This window comes from Capra hircus, chromosome 19, assembly GCF_001704415.2.
Source record: "Capra hircus breed San Clemente chromosome 19, ASM170441v1, whole genome shotgun sequence".
In the NCBI taxonomy this organism is placed as follows: Eukaryota; Metazoa; Chordata; class Mammalia; order Artiodactyla; family Bovidae; genus Capra; species Capra hircus.
Window position 1 is genome coordinate 30,156,012 of NC_030826.1, and position 15,130 is coordinate 30,171,141.

The following is a 15,130-nucleotide window of genomic DNA, read 5'->3' on the forward strand; positions in this document are numbered from 1 at the left end:
AGTCCCTTGTCAGGAAGATCCCCTGGAGAAGGAGAGGACAACCCAGTCCAGTATTCTTGCCTGGGAAATCCCACGGACAGAGGAGCCTGGTGGGCTACAGGAGTCACAAGTACAATTGCACATCACATTCAGACCATTCCGACCAGATTACACTATAGGAGGAACCTCTAAAAAATCCAACATGTCTAAATCCAAAGGTTAAAAAAAAAAAAAAAAGGTAAATTCAAGAATAGTACTTTTTTTACTACAACAGAATTCTCTGCTTCACGAAGTGAATAATTCCCACCAGGATTCCTTGTTTGCCTGAGTCAGAATTTTGAGGCAAGAAAATGTGTTTCTTCCTGCATTCTGACAGATTCATCTAGAGCAGTGTCTCCTGAGCCAAGTGGGACCGCAGAGGATCAGTGTCTCTAAATCCTTCACCATGCAGAATCAAAATTATGCATTTTCCGTATTAAATCTTCTGTTTCTCAGCAAGCAGAAGAAAGGTTCATTTAAATAAATCACTGTTTCCATTTATTTATTTTGAATCTCTGAAGAATACAAATCAAAGTGTTGTTTGCTCAGTCATGTCCAACTCTCTGCGACCCCATGGACCATAGCCCACCAGGCTCCTTTGTCCATGGGATTTTTTAGGCAAGAACACTGGAGTGGGTTGCCATTTCCTTCTCCAACAAATCAAAGTGACCACACTGAATTTCAGTGTCATCCTTCCCGACCTGCAAAGAGTAGACCTTTCCAAGTTAGAGACACAGATGTAAGAATGGCCATGTGGACACAGGGCAGGAAGGGGAGAGTGGGATGAATGGGGAGATGGGATTGACATGCATACACTACCATGTGTGAAATAGGTAGCTAGTGGGGAGCTGCTGCATAGCACAGGGAGCTCGGCCCTGTGCCCTGTGATGACCGAGAGGGGTGGGATGTGGGGTCCAAGAGGGAGGAGACATATGTATACATAGAACTGATGATTCACTTCGTTGTACAGCAGAGACTAACAAGTGTTGTAAAGCAATCAGACTCCAATTTAAAGAAAGAGCAGGCTTTTCAAAGTTAACAGTTTGAAGAGATGTTTAAAGATACAGTGTAGGTACTATGGGCAAGAAAAAAAATCTGCCACACATAATCAGCAGTGGCTCACTCAACTAGAATACTTCAACTGTAAGGGTTTCCAGAAGAACAGAGCAAAAGACTGAGTATCATTGAGATGTCCACTCAAGACTTTGTTATCCTCCCAGGCACCGGAAAGGTGCTGTGAACTGGGAAGCAAAAACAGAAAGGTCAGTGTAGCAATTTCTAAAAGCTACTAACATTGACCTGAATGAGCCTTTAGCTGTTCTCAACCAAATGGTACATTTTTCAAGAGCAGAAAGGACTCTCCCCACTTGTGTTGTACCCACTTTATATCTCCGAGGACTTAGAAGCACGTGTTCAACAGAACAGTGCTGGTGGAAGAGGGAGGGAAGGGATGTCCATCACCCACACAATTATATTCTCAGCCCCTGCTGTGTGAGAGTGGGCTGGTTTGAGAGACAGTCCTGGTAATGGCTTTCCTAAGCAACTCTTGGTACCATAGGTGGCCCTGACCTGTACCCAGATCTGGTGGACCACAGAGGTGGGCATGGCATTTGCAAGGCTGGAGGAAGGCTATGAGAATGCCATGAAGGACTATTACAAGAAGCAAGTGGCCCAGCTCAAAACCCTCATCACCATGCTCATTGGCCAGCTCTCCAAGGGGGACCGGCAGAAGATCATGACCATATGCACCATCGATGTCCATGCCCGGGACGTGGTGGCCAAGATGATTGCTCAGAAGGTGAGTCCTGGACTCTCGAGAGTACCACTCTTTGTGGTTAGCTATACCACAAGTACTGGGATTCGGAAGAAGCTCACATGTGGGCAAAACACAGGGGCCCCAAACTCTGCACCAGTCAGGGATCTGGGAGAGGATCAAGGTGGCTGCTCCTACCTTTAAACCCCAGCAAAACAGCATCATCCAAGTGGCTCGTGCTTTCTGTGCCATGCTGGGCAGCATGCTGCTCTCCTGAATGGTGCACAACACCTGGCTCACCCCGAGCCCTGTGCATTCTGCAGCCATGGGGCCACCTCCTACCTGTTGAATCTTGTGATTTACCAACCTACTCTGCCACTCCTTCTCTAGGTAGATAACGCCCAGGCCTTCCTCTGGCTGTCCCAGCTAAGGCACCGATGGGATGACGAGGCCAAACACTGCTTCGCCAACATCTGTGATGCCCAGTTTCTATACTCCTATGAGTACCTGGGAAATACCCCTCGCCTGGTGATCACGCCCTTGACAGACAGGTGAGCACTAGCGTCAGCCACTGACACAGGCGCCTTCTGCTGTCTGGCTCTCACCATCCACGGTCACTTGCTATTTGTCCACAAGGCTGCAGGGGGAGGGCCAGATTTGACCCAACAGATGCAAAATAAACTGAAATGGCATAGGACAGAACCCTGATCAGAGCAAACCCCAGAGCAAATCAGTGAGACACGTGTGTCTGTTTGTTTTTATTTATTTGGCTGTCTTGGGTCTTAGTTGTGGCATGCAGGATCTCTCATTGTGGTGCACAGATTCTCTAGTTTTGGCACACAGGCTCTGGAGCACATGGGCTCAGTGGTTATGCCAGGCAGACTAATAGTCACTGGAAATGCAGAGATCACTAAAACTTAAACTCCAGTTTTGTTGAGGGAAATAAGACGTGTAGATAAAAATTTCAGAAGTATAAGGGGAAGGATTTCCCTGGTGGTCAAGTGGTTGGGAGTCTGTGTTGTCAATGAAGGGGGCTCAGGTTTGACCCCTGATTGGGGAACTATGATGTTGCATGTTGCACTGCACGACCAAGAAAAACAAAAGTTTAAAAAAATCGTGCCGAAGAAATGATGCTTTTGAACTATGGTGTTGGAGAAGACTCTTAAGAGTCCCTTGGACAGCAAGGTGATCAAATCAGTCAATCCTGAAGGAAATCAATCCTGAATATTCATTTTAGGGACTGATGCCAAAGCTGAAGCTTTAATACTCTGCCACCTGATGATAAGAACTGACTCAATGGAAAAGACCCCAACGCTGGGAAAGATTGAAGGCGGGAGGAGAAGGGGATGACAGAGGATGAGATGGTTGGATGGCATCACTGACTCGATGGACATGAATTTGAACAAATTCGGGGAAACAGTGAAGGACAGGGAAGCCCGGCATGCTGGAGTCCATGGGGTCACAAAGAGTTGAACATGACTGAGCAACTGGACTTACTGAAATAAATAGCACAGGGAAAATGTGCAAGGTCATAGTACAGAACAGGGCACAGAGCCATTCGCTACAAACTTCCAAGTAAGTGACCTCTGAGCACAGAGGATCTCAACCACTGCAGGCTGAAGAGGACCAGGAACACTGCAAGGAAGACAGTATCTGACCTGGACCCTGAAGGGTGTGTAGGACTCTAACAGGGTTTCAGTTGGTTTTAGGATGACTGACAGGCTATGAAATTGTACAGAAAGCTGTGCACGTGTCACCTTTCCTATTGAAAAGATACACTGTTGTTGTTCAGTCGCTCAGTCGTGTCTGACTCATTGTGACCCCATGGACTGCAGCATGACAGGCTCCCCTGTCCTCCACTGTTCCGTGGAGTTTGCTCAGATTCATGTCCATTGAATCGGTGATGCTATCTAACCAGCTCATCTTCTGTCACCCCCTTCTCCTTTTGCCATGAGTTGGATCTATAGCATTCATTAATTGTTAAAGTGGTCTGGGGTGCCCCAAAGTTGAAGAATTACTGATTAGCATTCTGGTTGGAATTTTGTGGGCAAAGATGTGGATATGGGAAAATTTAAAGCATGTTCTTGGAAGAGGGACTTTGGGGGAAGTAGTCAGGAACGAGCCTGGTAAGATGGGTAAGAGTCTAACTATGAAATGTGAAAATCATATTCTTTATCCAGTAAGGAGTGATCAACTATTGAAACTTTTTCATCAGAAGAGTAAAAAAGGATGAAAACTTATAAAGATTCATCTGACAAAAGAATGTGGGCAAAGGAGAGAGAGGACAGGGAGATAAGGTCATGATCTGTGGGAGAAATGGTATATTAATTCTGCAGAGATTTCTATAAATTCTGTTAAGTGCTGGTGCCCTTTCCCCTTATAATTCCACTGAACATTAAATCTCTTCTGCAAAAAGACCTGCATATGTGAGTGACTGGCTCACCCAGAATAAGCGACCTGTAGGTAATGAAGGCACGGTCGTAAATTGTGATGGTTAAAGTGGCCAAATAGAATCCGTGCCATCTTCTACTTAATTTTCTCTCTGCCTATTTTAAGTATTATCACCGTATTCTGGCTAAATCCTCAGATATATTTCCAAATAACAATTAGTGAACTTGTAATCACTCTGCTCGCCGAATGAATAGGGGTGTGGGAACTTCAAAGTCACTGGAGGTCCCAGCATCATCCATAGAGGAAGACCTCCTGGTCCATCTCCCCCCATGCTTTTCATTTTTGTAATTCATCTTCCACCCAGAGCCCCGCTCAAACCGCTCATTTGTTTACTCTTGCATCTGTCTGTTTCATGGGAGCCTGTAGAGGTCACATCACTGTCTCCGGCTGCTCCCCACTACATTTAGACTAAAATATGAATTCCTTGTGGAACATAGTAATTCCTGCCAACCACCCTGATGCCTCACAGCCTGCAGTCCAGCCACATTAGCCTCCTCTGTGTTCCTCGATCCCTTTAAGTTCATTTCAAGCTACAGCCGTGAATACGTGTGGTCCCTTCTGTCTGGCCTGATCTTCCCCATGCTTTCTGCTCCACTGTCATCCTCTCATCCTTTCTTGTTCTGCTCTTTGCTCTGAAGAGACCTTCCATGACCACTCTTTCTAAAAGACAACCTCTCCCACCTGTCCAACACAGACACAGACACACACACACACACACACACACACACACACACATACCCGTACACACGCAAATAACATTAAGGATCCCCCCATTTATCCTCTCCCTAAGGGCTTCCCTAGTTGCTCAGCTGATAAAGAATCCACCTGCCATGCAGGAGATCCGCTTTGATTCCTGGGTTGGGAAGATCCACTGGAGAAGGGATAGACTACCCATTGCAGTATTCTTGGGCTTCCCTTGTGGCTCAGCTGGTAAAGAATCCACCTGCAATGCGGGAGACCTGAGTTTAATCCCTGGGTTGGGAAGATCCCCTGGAGAAGGGAACGGCTACCCACTCCAGTATTCTGGCCTGGAGAATTCCATGAACTATATAGTCCATGGAGTCATTATGAGTCAGACACTACTGAGCGACTTTCTCTTTCACTTTTCAACATCTCCCACATTCTGAAATGAACTTGCCTTCTGGCTTCTTGGCAACAGTCCCCTTTGGAATGTAAACTTTTTCCTCTCAGAGATCTTTGTCTGTCTCATATGTTGCTATTTTCACCAATACCTAGTAGATGTTGAATTACTATCTCTCAGTGAATGAACAATAGTTCATGGTTGAAAACCCAGGTCGTAAGAATGACAGAATTGGGAAGAGGGGATTGACTCAAACGACGGGTCCACATGGCACTCCGTCTATGCCTTGGCTCCCAAAGCAGAAGCAGGCCCTATGCTCTCTCCTGCTCTCATCTGGGCACCCACCCTGCTCCCTGCCCCAGCTGAGGACAGAAGGCAGACAGCATCAACAGATTTCTCTGCAGCTGGAACAGTAAAGGCAGCAGCAACTCTGAGGGTTCAGATGTCTCAGGGGTTTTACTAGGGCTTCACCGGGTCATGATCAGTTGGAGGGGCTCATTCGCTGTGGGTACCGGGAAAAGCTTTCCCATCTGGAGTTTCATTCACAGGCGACCCTCTCACATGTCTTTGCCTTTGTGGTGATTCTCAGCAAGACACCTGTTCTAAACAGGAAGGGCATCCAGAAGGGTGTTCTCTCTGACAGTGAGGGTTTTTTTTTTTTTTTTTTTTGCCTGCCTTGGACTATGAGCTAATAGTTTGGGAATTTATATCGCTCAGAGCAGAGAAATGAAGCTATTATATGTTTGAGCAACTTGATTAATGTCTGTCTCTCACTTTGGACTATATGTTCCACAAAAGCATTGACTTTGATTGGCTCCCTGCTCCATGGTGCCTCAGGATTCAACATCATGTCCAGAAAATAACAGGCATTTGAGACATATTCCTTGTGTAAAAGCAGTGAAATGATTTCTGAGACCTGGGTTGATGCATTCAGCTTCCCTTACCATTCAGAGTATTTCCTTCCTCTCCCCTGGCACATCAGACATTATTCCAAGCAATAAAAAGTACATGACTTTCCTTTTCCCTGGGTCTTCACACCTGCCCATAAGTTGAAGGCGATGATTGCCTCTTTTGGAGTTAGAGATCTTTAGTACTCTAATGCTGAATGCCTCCTAGAGGAACGGCATAAAGTTTGGACAATGAATTATTTTCAAAATAGGCATTATTACCTCTCCTATGAAAGAATGCAAATAGGAACTTAAAAGGAAGATTTGCTGCAAAAAACGGTGAATACTGTACAGAGCTTGACCTTGTTCTGCGCGTAAGATGCTCTTCTAGTGTGGATACTTATACGGCAAATTCCATTTTCTCATTGACTTCTATTATTATCTCAAGAAATGTCTTGGCCAGAAAAAACAAATTGGCCTCCACCCAGAAAATCTCATTTTAAAGAGCATTGAGTTTTTGCTGGTGTACCGCTTAAGTACATTTAATTCTCTCCTGCCAGAGGAATTAATCAAATGGACAATTGATCCGCACAGCCTCTGCACATTCATTAAAGGCACAACCACATTACTGTACGTCTGACTGATTATGCCTGTTTCTTCGGAAGGTCCCACTGCCTGGATGGGGCCAGAATGTGTAAGTAGATACAATGGCTCAGCCGCTGTCCCAGGACTTGAACATAATGCTAAGTTGAAGGGCTAAATGGAGATCCTTTTTCATGCTGAACAAAAGCTGTTCTCCTAGGTTGTCTCTTCATCTTTGGAGGATCTCCTGCCGCTTCACTCCCCTTCCCTCACCTTCACACACAGCCCCCTACTGGAAGGATTGACTTAGTCAACTGCTTATCCATTTGCAGAACCTCTTAATTTCTTAGGCACTAAGGCAAGTGGGCGAGATATAATTGATGTAAGAGTCTGAGGGTGATTTTCTGAATAGGCCACAATTACCAAAGGTCTTCCCAGATTGCACTAGTGGTAAAGAATCCATCTGCCAATGCAGGAGAAGCAAGAGACACAGCTGCCATCCCTGGGTCAGGAAGATCCCCTGGAGAAGGAAACGGCAACCTACTCCAGTATTCTTGCCTGGAAAACTCCATGGACAGAAGAGCCTGGCAGGCTACAGTCCGTGGGGTTGCAAAGAGTCAGACACGACTGAGCACACACACCATAGCAAAATGATAACCCTCTGTTTTCAAGTTTTTATTGAAACATAGTTGATTTACAATGTACTATTAGTTTTGGGTATACAGCATAGTGATTCAGTGTTTTTATAGATGATACTCCATTTAAAGTTATTGTAAAATATTGGGGGTGGGGTGGGAGGGAGGCTTAAGAGAGAGGGGATACATATACACATATAGCTGATTCATTTTGTTGTACAGCAGAAACTAACACAACATTGTAAAGCAATTAGACTCCTATAAAGTAAATAAATAAATGCACTGTGCTTAGTCCTGCATTGCAGGCGGATTCTTTACCATCTGAGCCACCAGGGAAGCCCAGATAAATAAACGCATTTTTAAAAAGTTGTTATGCAGTATTGCTTCTATTTCCTTTGCTGCACATCACATCCTTGCATCTTATCTATTCTGCACATACCAGAGAGACAAATCTTAATCCCCTTCCACTGTATCATTCCTCTCTCCAACCCTCTTCCCACTGACATCTACTAGTTTGTTGTGTGTATCTGTCTGTTTTGTTATATTCATTCACTTTATGGTTTTGGATTCTACATATAAGTGAAAACGTACAGTATTTGTCTTTCTCTGTTTGGCTTAATTTCACCCAGCATTGTACCCTCCAGTGCCATCCATGCTGTTGCAAATGGCAGAATTTCATTCTTTTAAAAGCCTTTGCACCATGAAGGAAACCATCAGCAAAATGAAAAGACAGTGTCCTGAGTGGGGAAAGATGCTTATAACCATCCCCCTGTTCAAAGTTTTGAGTCTATCAAGTTGCCTCAGCCTATCTATTCTTACTCTGTTTCATTATGCTAATCCATCTATATGCTGTACTCTGTAAGGACTGCAGCTTTATTGTGAGTTCTAGTATTTTTATAGCAAGGTATCATCTATGTGCATTTTCCTTTGTTTTTTTAAGCTCTCCCTTTGTTCTTTCAAATGAGCTTTAATCATTTTGTCAAGTCCCAAAATATAAATGATTAGGGTTTTAATTGGTGAACCTTAAAACCTTCAAATTAATTTTGGAAAAATGGCCTCACATCTTTTTAACATATGATCTATTTCTCTTTGTTCATACCTTTGTTAGGGGAAGCACACTGGCTGAAACCGCCCATCCTGGCCAGGCACCATAGTAACTATTTGCATGAGTTGTTTTATGACAGGAAGTCCTGATAAGGAAGACAGAACTAATAAGCTACCACCAACCGAAAGAGTTCGGGAAAGGTGAAAAAGAGACACTACATGTCTGACCACCTCCCAGAATCCTTCTGACTGGCCTCCATCTTGGCTGAACAAGGAGTGCACCACCAGGAAGGACTCTGAGTCAGAATGATTGGCTAAGGACAACCCGGAAACTGATCCCATCACCATAAAACCCAAGATTGTGAGTTGTGGCAGAGCAGTCCTCCTGGGTTCCCTTACCCTACTGCTCTCTGCCCAGGCACCCTTTCCCAATAAAATCTCTTGCTTTGTCAGCACATGTGTCTCCTCAGACAGTTCATTTCCGAGTGTTAGACAAGAGCCCAGTTTCGGGCCCTGGCAGGGGTCCCCCTTCCTGCAACACCTTCAGCTATGTTTCTTAGAAAAGTTTATAAATATCTTCATATAGATTTGAGTGTTTCTTATCGTTACCTCTATAGGGAGTTTTTAATTTTTTATTCCTATATAAGGTTTTTTATTATATATATATATATAATGAAATATATATATTTAAAACAACTTATTGAGCTTTATTTTATGTCAAAAATGTTACCCATCCAAGTGTATAATTCAATGATTGTTAGTAACTTTATCAAGTAATGTAAACATCACCATAAATCAGTTGCAACAGTTTTATGCTCCTCAATAAGATCCCTCATGGCCATTTATAGTTAATCCTTATTCCCACCCACAGTCCTGTGCAGTCACTAATCTATTTCTCTCTCTATAAATTTGCCTATTTTGTACATTTCTTATAAATGGAATCTTACAGCATGTGGTCTCTTGTGTCTGGCTTGTTTCATTTTATGTGATGTTTGGGGTTTTTTCCTTGTAAAATATGTGTCAGTAATTTGTTGCTTATTATCTCTGAACAATAATCCATTTTACAGATAATGACATATTTTGCCTATCCAGTTATCTTAGGTAATTTTTAGTTTGGGGCCATTACAAACAATGTTTCTGTGAACATTTGCATGCAAGTTTTTGCATGGACATGTTTTAATTTCTCTTGGGTTAATACCTAGGAGAGGAGTTATTGGGTGGTATGGCAGTTTCATGTTTAACTTTTTGATAAATTATTTTCTGAAGTAACTTGATTGTCTTATATCCCCACCAGCAATGTGTGAGGCTTCCCATTTCTCCACATCCTTGACAACATTTATTATTATGTCTTATCATTGTAGCCATTCTAGTGTAAAGTAGGATCTCATTTGAGTTTTAATTTGTATTTCTGTAATAATGATATCGAGCATGTTTTCATGTGCTCATTGGCCATTTGTATATATTCTTTGGCGTAATTTCTGTTCATACCTTTTGTCTGTTGTTTGATTGAGCTGTTTGTACTCTTACTGAGTTCTCAGGCTTCTTTGTATATTCTGGATATATTGCACATGTGTTTGCAAGTATTTTATCCCAGGCTGTTGCTTATCTTTTCATTTTCTTCATGGCATCTTTTGAAGTGCAAATGTTGTTAATTTTGATGAATGAAATTAAGCAAAGATGTCTTAGTTATGACACCAAAAGTATAGTCCATAAAAGAAGAACCTGACAAACAGAATCTCATCAAAATTCAGTTGGTCTTTGTAAATTTATCTCCTATTCTGCCCATCTACTGCCTTGCATTAAAAATTCTTTAAAACATTCCACCAAGGACCTCAGTCCTACAACTGGTAAAGCTTAATTCGGCCAAGAATTCCAATGAGACTGGAAGCGGGTTCTTCCCCAAGAGGGTCCAGATAAGAGTCCAGTCCACTGGTTCCTTGATTTTGACCCTGTGAGACCATCAGTAGAGGAGCCACCTGGATTCCTATGTATAGAAATGAGATTATAAATGGGTGTTTTTTTAAAGCCTCTTTGTGTGTGTGTATAGCAATAGGAAATGAATAAAATCAGCTGTGATTTCACCAACTCTAAGATTAGCCAAACCACATGGCTAGAATAGCCTCAAGTCTATTCATAGCTGAACTCAAGATACAGCACCTTTGATATTTTCTTTGATCTGCCATTTGAATGACTGTATCAAAAAAAAGAAAAGGGAAAGCTACATTTCCTGTATTTATTATCTTAACAGATAATAATAATAAAAGTGGATCAGCTTTCTACTTTCCAAGGCACTGTCTTATCTCTTGTCTCATCTTGTCCTCACAAAAGCCTGGTGGATCAGATAAAAACAAAGCCGGTAGACATCACTTGCCCGAAGAAAATAAAACCGACTTTAGCTCAATACTAGGAAGGCCTTTCAAACAATTAGAATCAACCCACGGTGGAAGGGGCCAGCTTCTAAAATAATAAACCATGTCTTACTGGAAGACAAGGCTACATGACAGTATTTGAAGGGTTTAATGGGAGGCAGTGTGGCATGGCCAAGCCTCTGAGATCTCTTTTAACATTAAAAATCTGTCTTCCAGATAAGCAAGCAAACTAAATTAATGCATATTCATGTTGGGGTCACCAGTCAGTGATTCCTTGCCATTTTCATAATTGCAGTTGTTTTATTTTTGTTTATTTTAAAGTTGTTTTTTTTTTTTAATGTGGACCATTTTTAAAGTCTTTACTCAATTTCTTACAGTATCACTTCCAGTTTTCTTATGTTTTGGTGTTTTGGCCAAGAAACATGTAGGATCTCAACTCCCTGGCTAGGGAGTAAACTCATGCCCTCTTGCTTTGAAAGGCAAAGTCTTAATCTACTGGACCACCAGGGAAGTCTCTGCAGTTGTTTATGAGGCAGCAGATCTATCTAAATTCCTTTGTGCAAAGAAAATCCTGTGTGATAGACCCCCAATGACACATTTTTTCAAAGGCACCAAAGTTTATTAACCTGTGCGGATTTCACAAAGGCTTTGTAGTAGAGGCAAGCTTTAAAGTTAGTATGTCTGACTCCTGAGTCCTTGCCTCAAACCACAACAGCGTGATCTGCCCTCTCAGTAGGAAACAGGAGCAGATTGCAGCAGCGACTTAGACATTTAAAGAGATGGACAGTCTAACGAGACCACAGACAGAATCTTGGAGGAGGAGTGTGTGTCCCAAAGAACAGGACATCCTGCTGGCCCAGCGTAATGCCAGTGCCGCCCCCCCCTCCCCAACACACACAGAGGAGAGGAATACTCTTTCCTTTCTTTGTGTTTTCCTCATGGCCCAAGCTAAAGGCCCACTGTCCCTGCCTTGGTTACTAGAACTCCTTAGACAGCCCAGCTTCCCTCCCTTAACCTCAGTCTTTTGGCGTCGTGCATGCCTGCTCAGTCATGTCCAACTCTTTGTGACCCCACAGACTGCAGCCCACCAGGCTCCTCTGTCCACGGGATTCTCCAGGCAACAATACTGGAGTGGGTTGTCTCTCCTCCTCTGGGGGACTCTTCCCAACCCAGGGATCAAACCCATGTCTCCTGTGTTTCCTGCATTGGTAGGTGGATTCTTTACCACTGAGCCATCTGGGAAACCCACAAATCTCAATCTATCCATCTGTGATATAAGGGGATTGGATTAGTTGATCTCAGAAATTCCTTCCAGCTCCAGAGTTCCTGTTATTATGGGCAATTATATATATAAAAGGTTGGGAGAGTTGGCTGGGGGCCAGGATTCCCCTGTCCAGGCAGTTGCCTTTCATCCTGGGGATACTCAAGGCTATAGCAGGCCCTCAAAGGTCTGGAAGAAGCCTGAGACTAGCAGAGATGGAAGGCCTTGGGTCCAGTGTGGAGACAGAGCTCAGCCTAAGAGCACAGGTTTGGTTAAAGCTGCACATAGAACTCTGAAGATGTAGCTATCAGTGTTGGAGAGAAGCATTGCCAAGTGATCACAGTGACTGAGGAAGGTGAGGTGGGACCTAGCTTTTCACCTTAACCCTGATTTGTCTTCCCACGTGGCTCAGTCAGTAAAGAATCTGCCTGCAGTGCAGGAGACTTGGGTTGGACCCCTGGGTTGGGAAGATTCCCTGGAGGGGAGAGCATGGCAACCCACTCCAGTACTCTTGCCTGGATAATCCCGTGGACAGAGGAGCCTGGCGGACCACAGTCCATGGGGTCACAAAGGGTTGGACATGACTCAGAAATGAACACTTTCACTTTCTGACTCCCCTCACCTTCTGGCCCACCTCCCAGATCAGCAGCTGAAGGGCTTCCCCCATGCCTCAGTGGTAAAAAAAAAATCTGCAGTGCTGAAGACATGAGCTCAACTCCTGGGTCGGGAAGATCCTCTGGAGAAAGAAATGACAACTCACTCCTGTATTCTTGCCTGGGGAATCCCATGGACAGAGGAGCCTGGAGGGCTACAGTCCATGAGTTCGCAGAGTTGGATGTGACTTGGTGACTAGAACAACAACGTGGTGCAGTTGCATGAGCCCAGCTCCCCAGGGGTTAAAGTCAGCCAGCCCATCCCCACCTCACCCCATTACACAGGAGAACTCCAGGCAGAACAGCAATTCTGCGTATTCTCCCCACCCGGGCAAACTGCCTTCCTGGGTTTCTTTGTCAAAGGCTGAAGTAGCTATGGAAATTTCACACCGAATTAAAGGAGAATTCAGGAACTCCAAATCTTTTCAAAGCAATTTTGGTGGCAGTGGAGGTGCAGTCACCATCTGGTGAGAAAAGTGTTAAGTTAGAGATTCTGGTCAACTCTAGCATCAGATTCAGAACCAAAGAGTTCATTTCAGAGACACCTTTTTCCTCAGACAGCACCCCGCCTCCCCACCAATCTAGACTGCAGGTTGAGAGTCTCTGTATTGATTTTCTAGGTATTAAAAAAGCCAATACCACAGTTTTAAAAGCTGAGATACAATTTACATGTCTTAAAGTTCACCCATTACAAGTGTACAAATCAATGATTTCTAGTACATTAGACTTGTGCAGCCGCGATCACAGTTTAGCTCTAGAATATCGCTGTCACCCTGTTTGCAGTCAGGCCTCACTCGCATCACCCTCCCTAGGCAGCTCCTGATGTGCTCTCTCTGCGTCTTCTAGACATTTCATAAGTGGAATAGTATGGGATCTTTTGCATCTGACTTCCTTCATTTTAATGTTTTTAAGGTTCATCCATGTTGTATGTGTCAGTGCTTAATTCTACTACTTTGTTAAATAGCATTCCATTGCACAGATATATTGCATTTTGTTTATTCATTCATGGTTGATGGACACCTGAGTTGTTTCCAGTTTCTTATTGTTATAAATATTGCTGCTTTGAACATTCCTGCGTAAGTCTTTGCAGGATCTTTTGGTTTGGGCATTTGAACTCTCAATTGCAGCATGTGGGGTCTAGTTCCCTGACCAGGGATGGAACTCGGGCGCCCTGCTTTGGGAGCACGGAGTCTTAGCCACTGGACCACCAGGGAAGTCCCTTGTCATTAACTCTTGAGTCAGCTCTTTGAGGCTTAGGGGGAGACCTGGGAGACTAAAGCAAAAGCCATTTATCTTAAAGGACAGGGACACAGGGACTTGTGTGTACACGGTAGAAGGGACAAAGGATTGTTCGGGATCCCTTTAATAAGGCATGAAGTCCATTCATGAGGACTCCACCTACATGACCTAATCATCTCCTGAAAACCCTGCCTCCTAATACCACAATCTTTGGGGGGTTAAGATATGGTTTCAACATATGGATTTAGCAGAGATACTAACATTCAGACCACAGTGCTGAGCAAGTGAGAATACCTCTTCACAAATGAACTTAAGAGTACTTGGGCTGGGGCAGTGGGGAGGACAGTGAGAAGTGAGCTAGAGAAATAAGCGAGGGCAAGGTCAAGACAGTCAGGAAGGTGCCATTTAGAAAGCTCCTCCCACAGCACAGAGGGGAGCAGACTGGTGGGGTCTGGGCTTTCCTTTACCGAAGCTGCGTCAAGCCTCTGGTGGCCTTGAAGCTGAGTCCTGTCTCACTAGGACCACCTCCTCCGCCTTTCTGTGTCTGCAGGTGTTACATCACCCTCACCCAGGCTCTGCACCTCACCATGAGCGGGGCTCCCGCGGGACCTGCAGGCACAGGCAAGACAGAGACCACCAAGGACCTGGGCCGGGCGCTGGGCGTCATGGTCTACGTGTTTAATTGCTCCGAGCAGATGGATTACAAGGTACAGGCCCAGACTTGGGGGGCTGGGCCTAGGTGGTGGCCCAAACCATTGATCAGCTTTATCCACGCCACTCTGGCCAAGCTCAGAGACCCAGATCAGGAGGTCTCTGCTTCTTCACAGGAGACCTGGGGACCCTTGGCCCCAGGAGCTGAGTCACCTCCTGTTAAACCTCACCACCATGGAATCCACTTCCACTAATGAGCTCTGCAGCCACAGATGGGTGACTTCCCCTCTGGGACCTTCCTTCCATCATTTGTAAAATGAGGGAACTAAACATATCTCCAAAGGCCTAAATTCACTACTTGACCCAGAACCACAGAAAGGCTCATAAGTGGCTGATACGAAAGTCTTCACAGAAAAGCCATAGATGTGCTCTTCTGTAAAAGTGGGCGTTTTTCTAGAATTCCTCGAGGGCACAATACTCTACAGGGGCAGATTTGGCTTCTGAAG

The 15,130-nt window shown here is 44.3% G+C and overlaps 1 protein-coding gene across 1 annotated transcript in view; it reads left to right on the plus strand.

Moving 5' to 3' along the window:
* DNAH9 (dynein axonemal heavy chain 9) overlaps nt 1-15,130 on the plus strand; it is a 286,432-nt gene that overhangs the window by 92,534 nt on the left and 178,768 nt on the right. Inside the window, exons 25-27 of the mRNA XM_018064667.1 lie at nt 1,577-1,816; nt 2,162-2,322; nt 14,524-14,680. Coding sequence (XP_017920156.1) covers nt 1,577-1,816; nt 2,162-2,322; nt 14,524-14,680 — 558 coding nt within the window. The remainder of the gene's footprint in view (nt 1-1,576; nt 1,817-2,161; nt 2,323-14,523; nt 14,681-15,130) is intronic.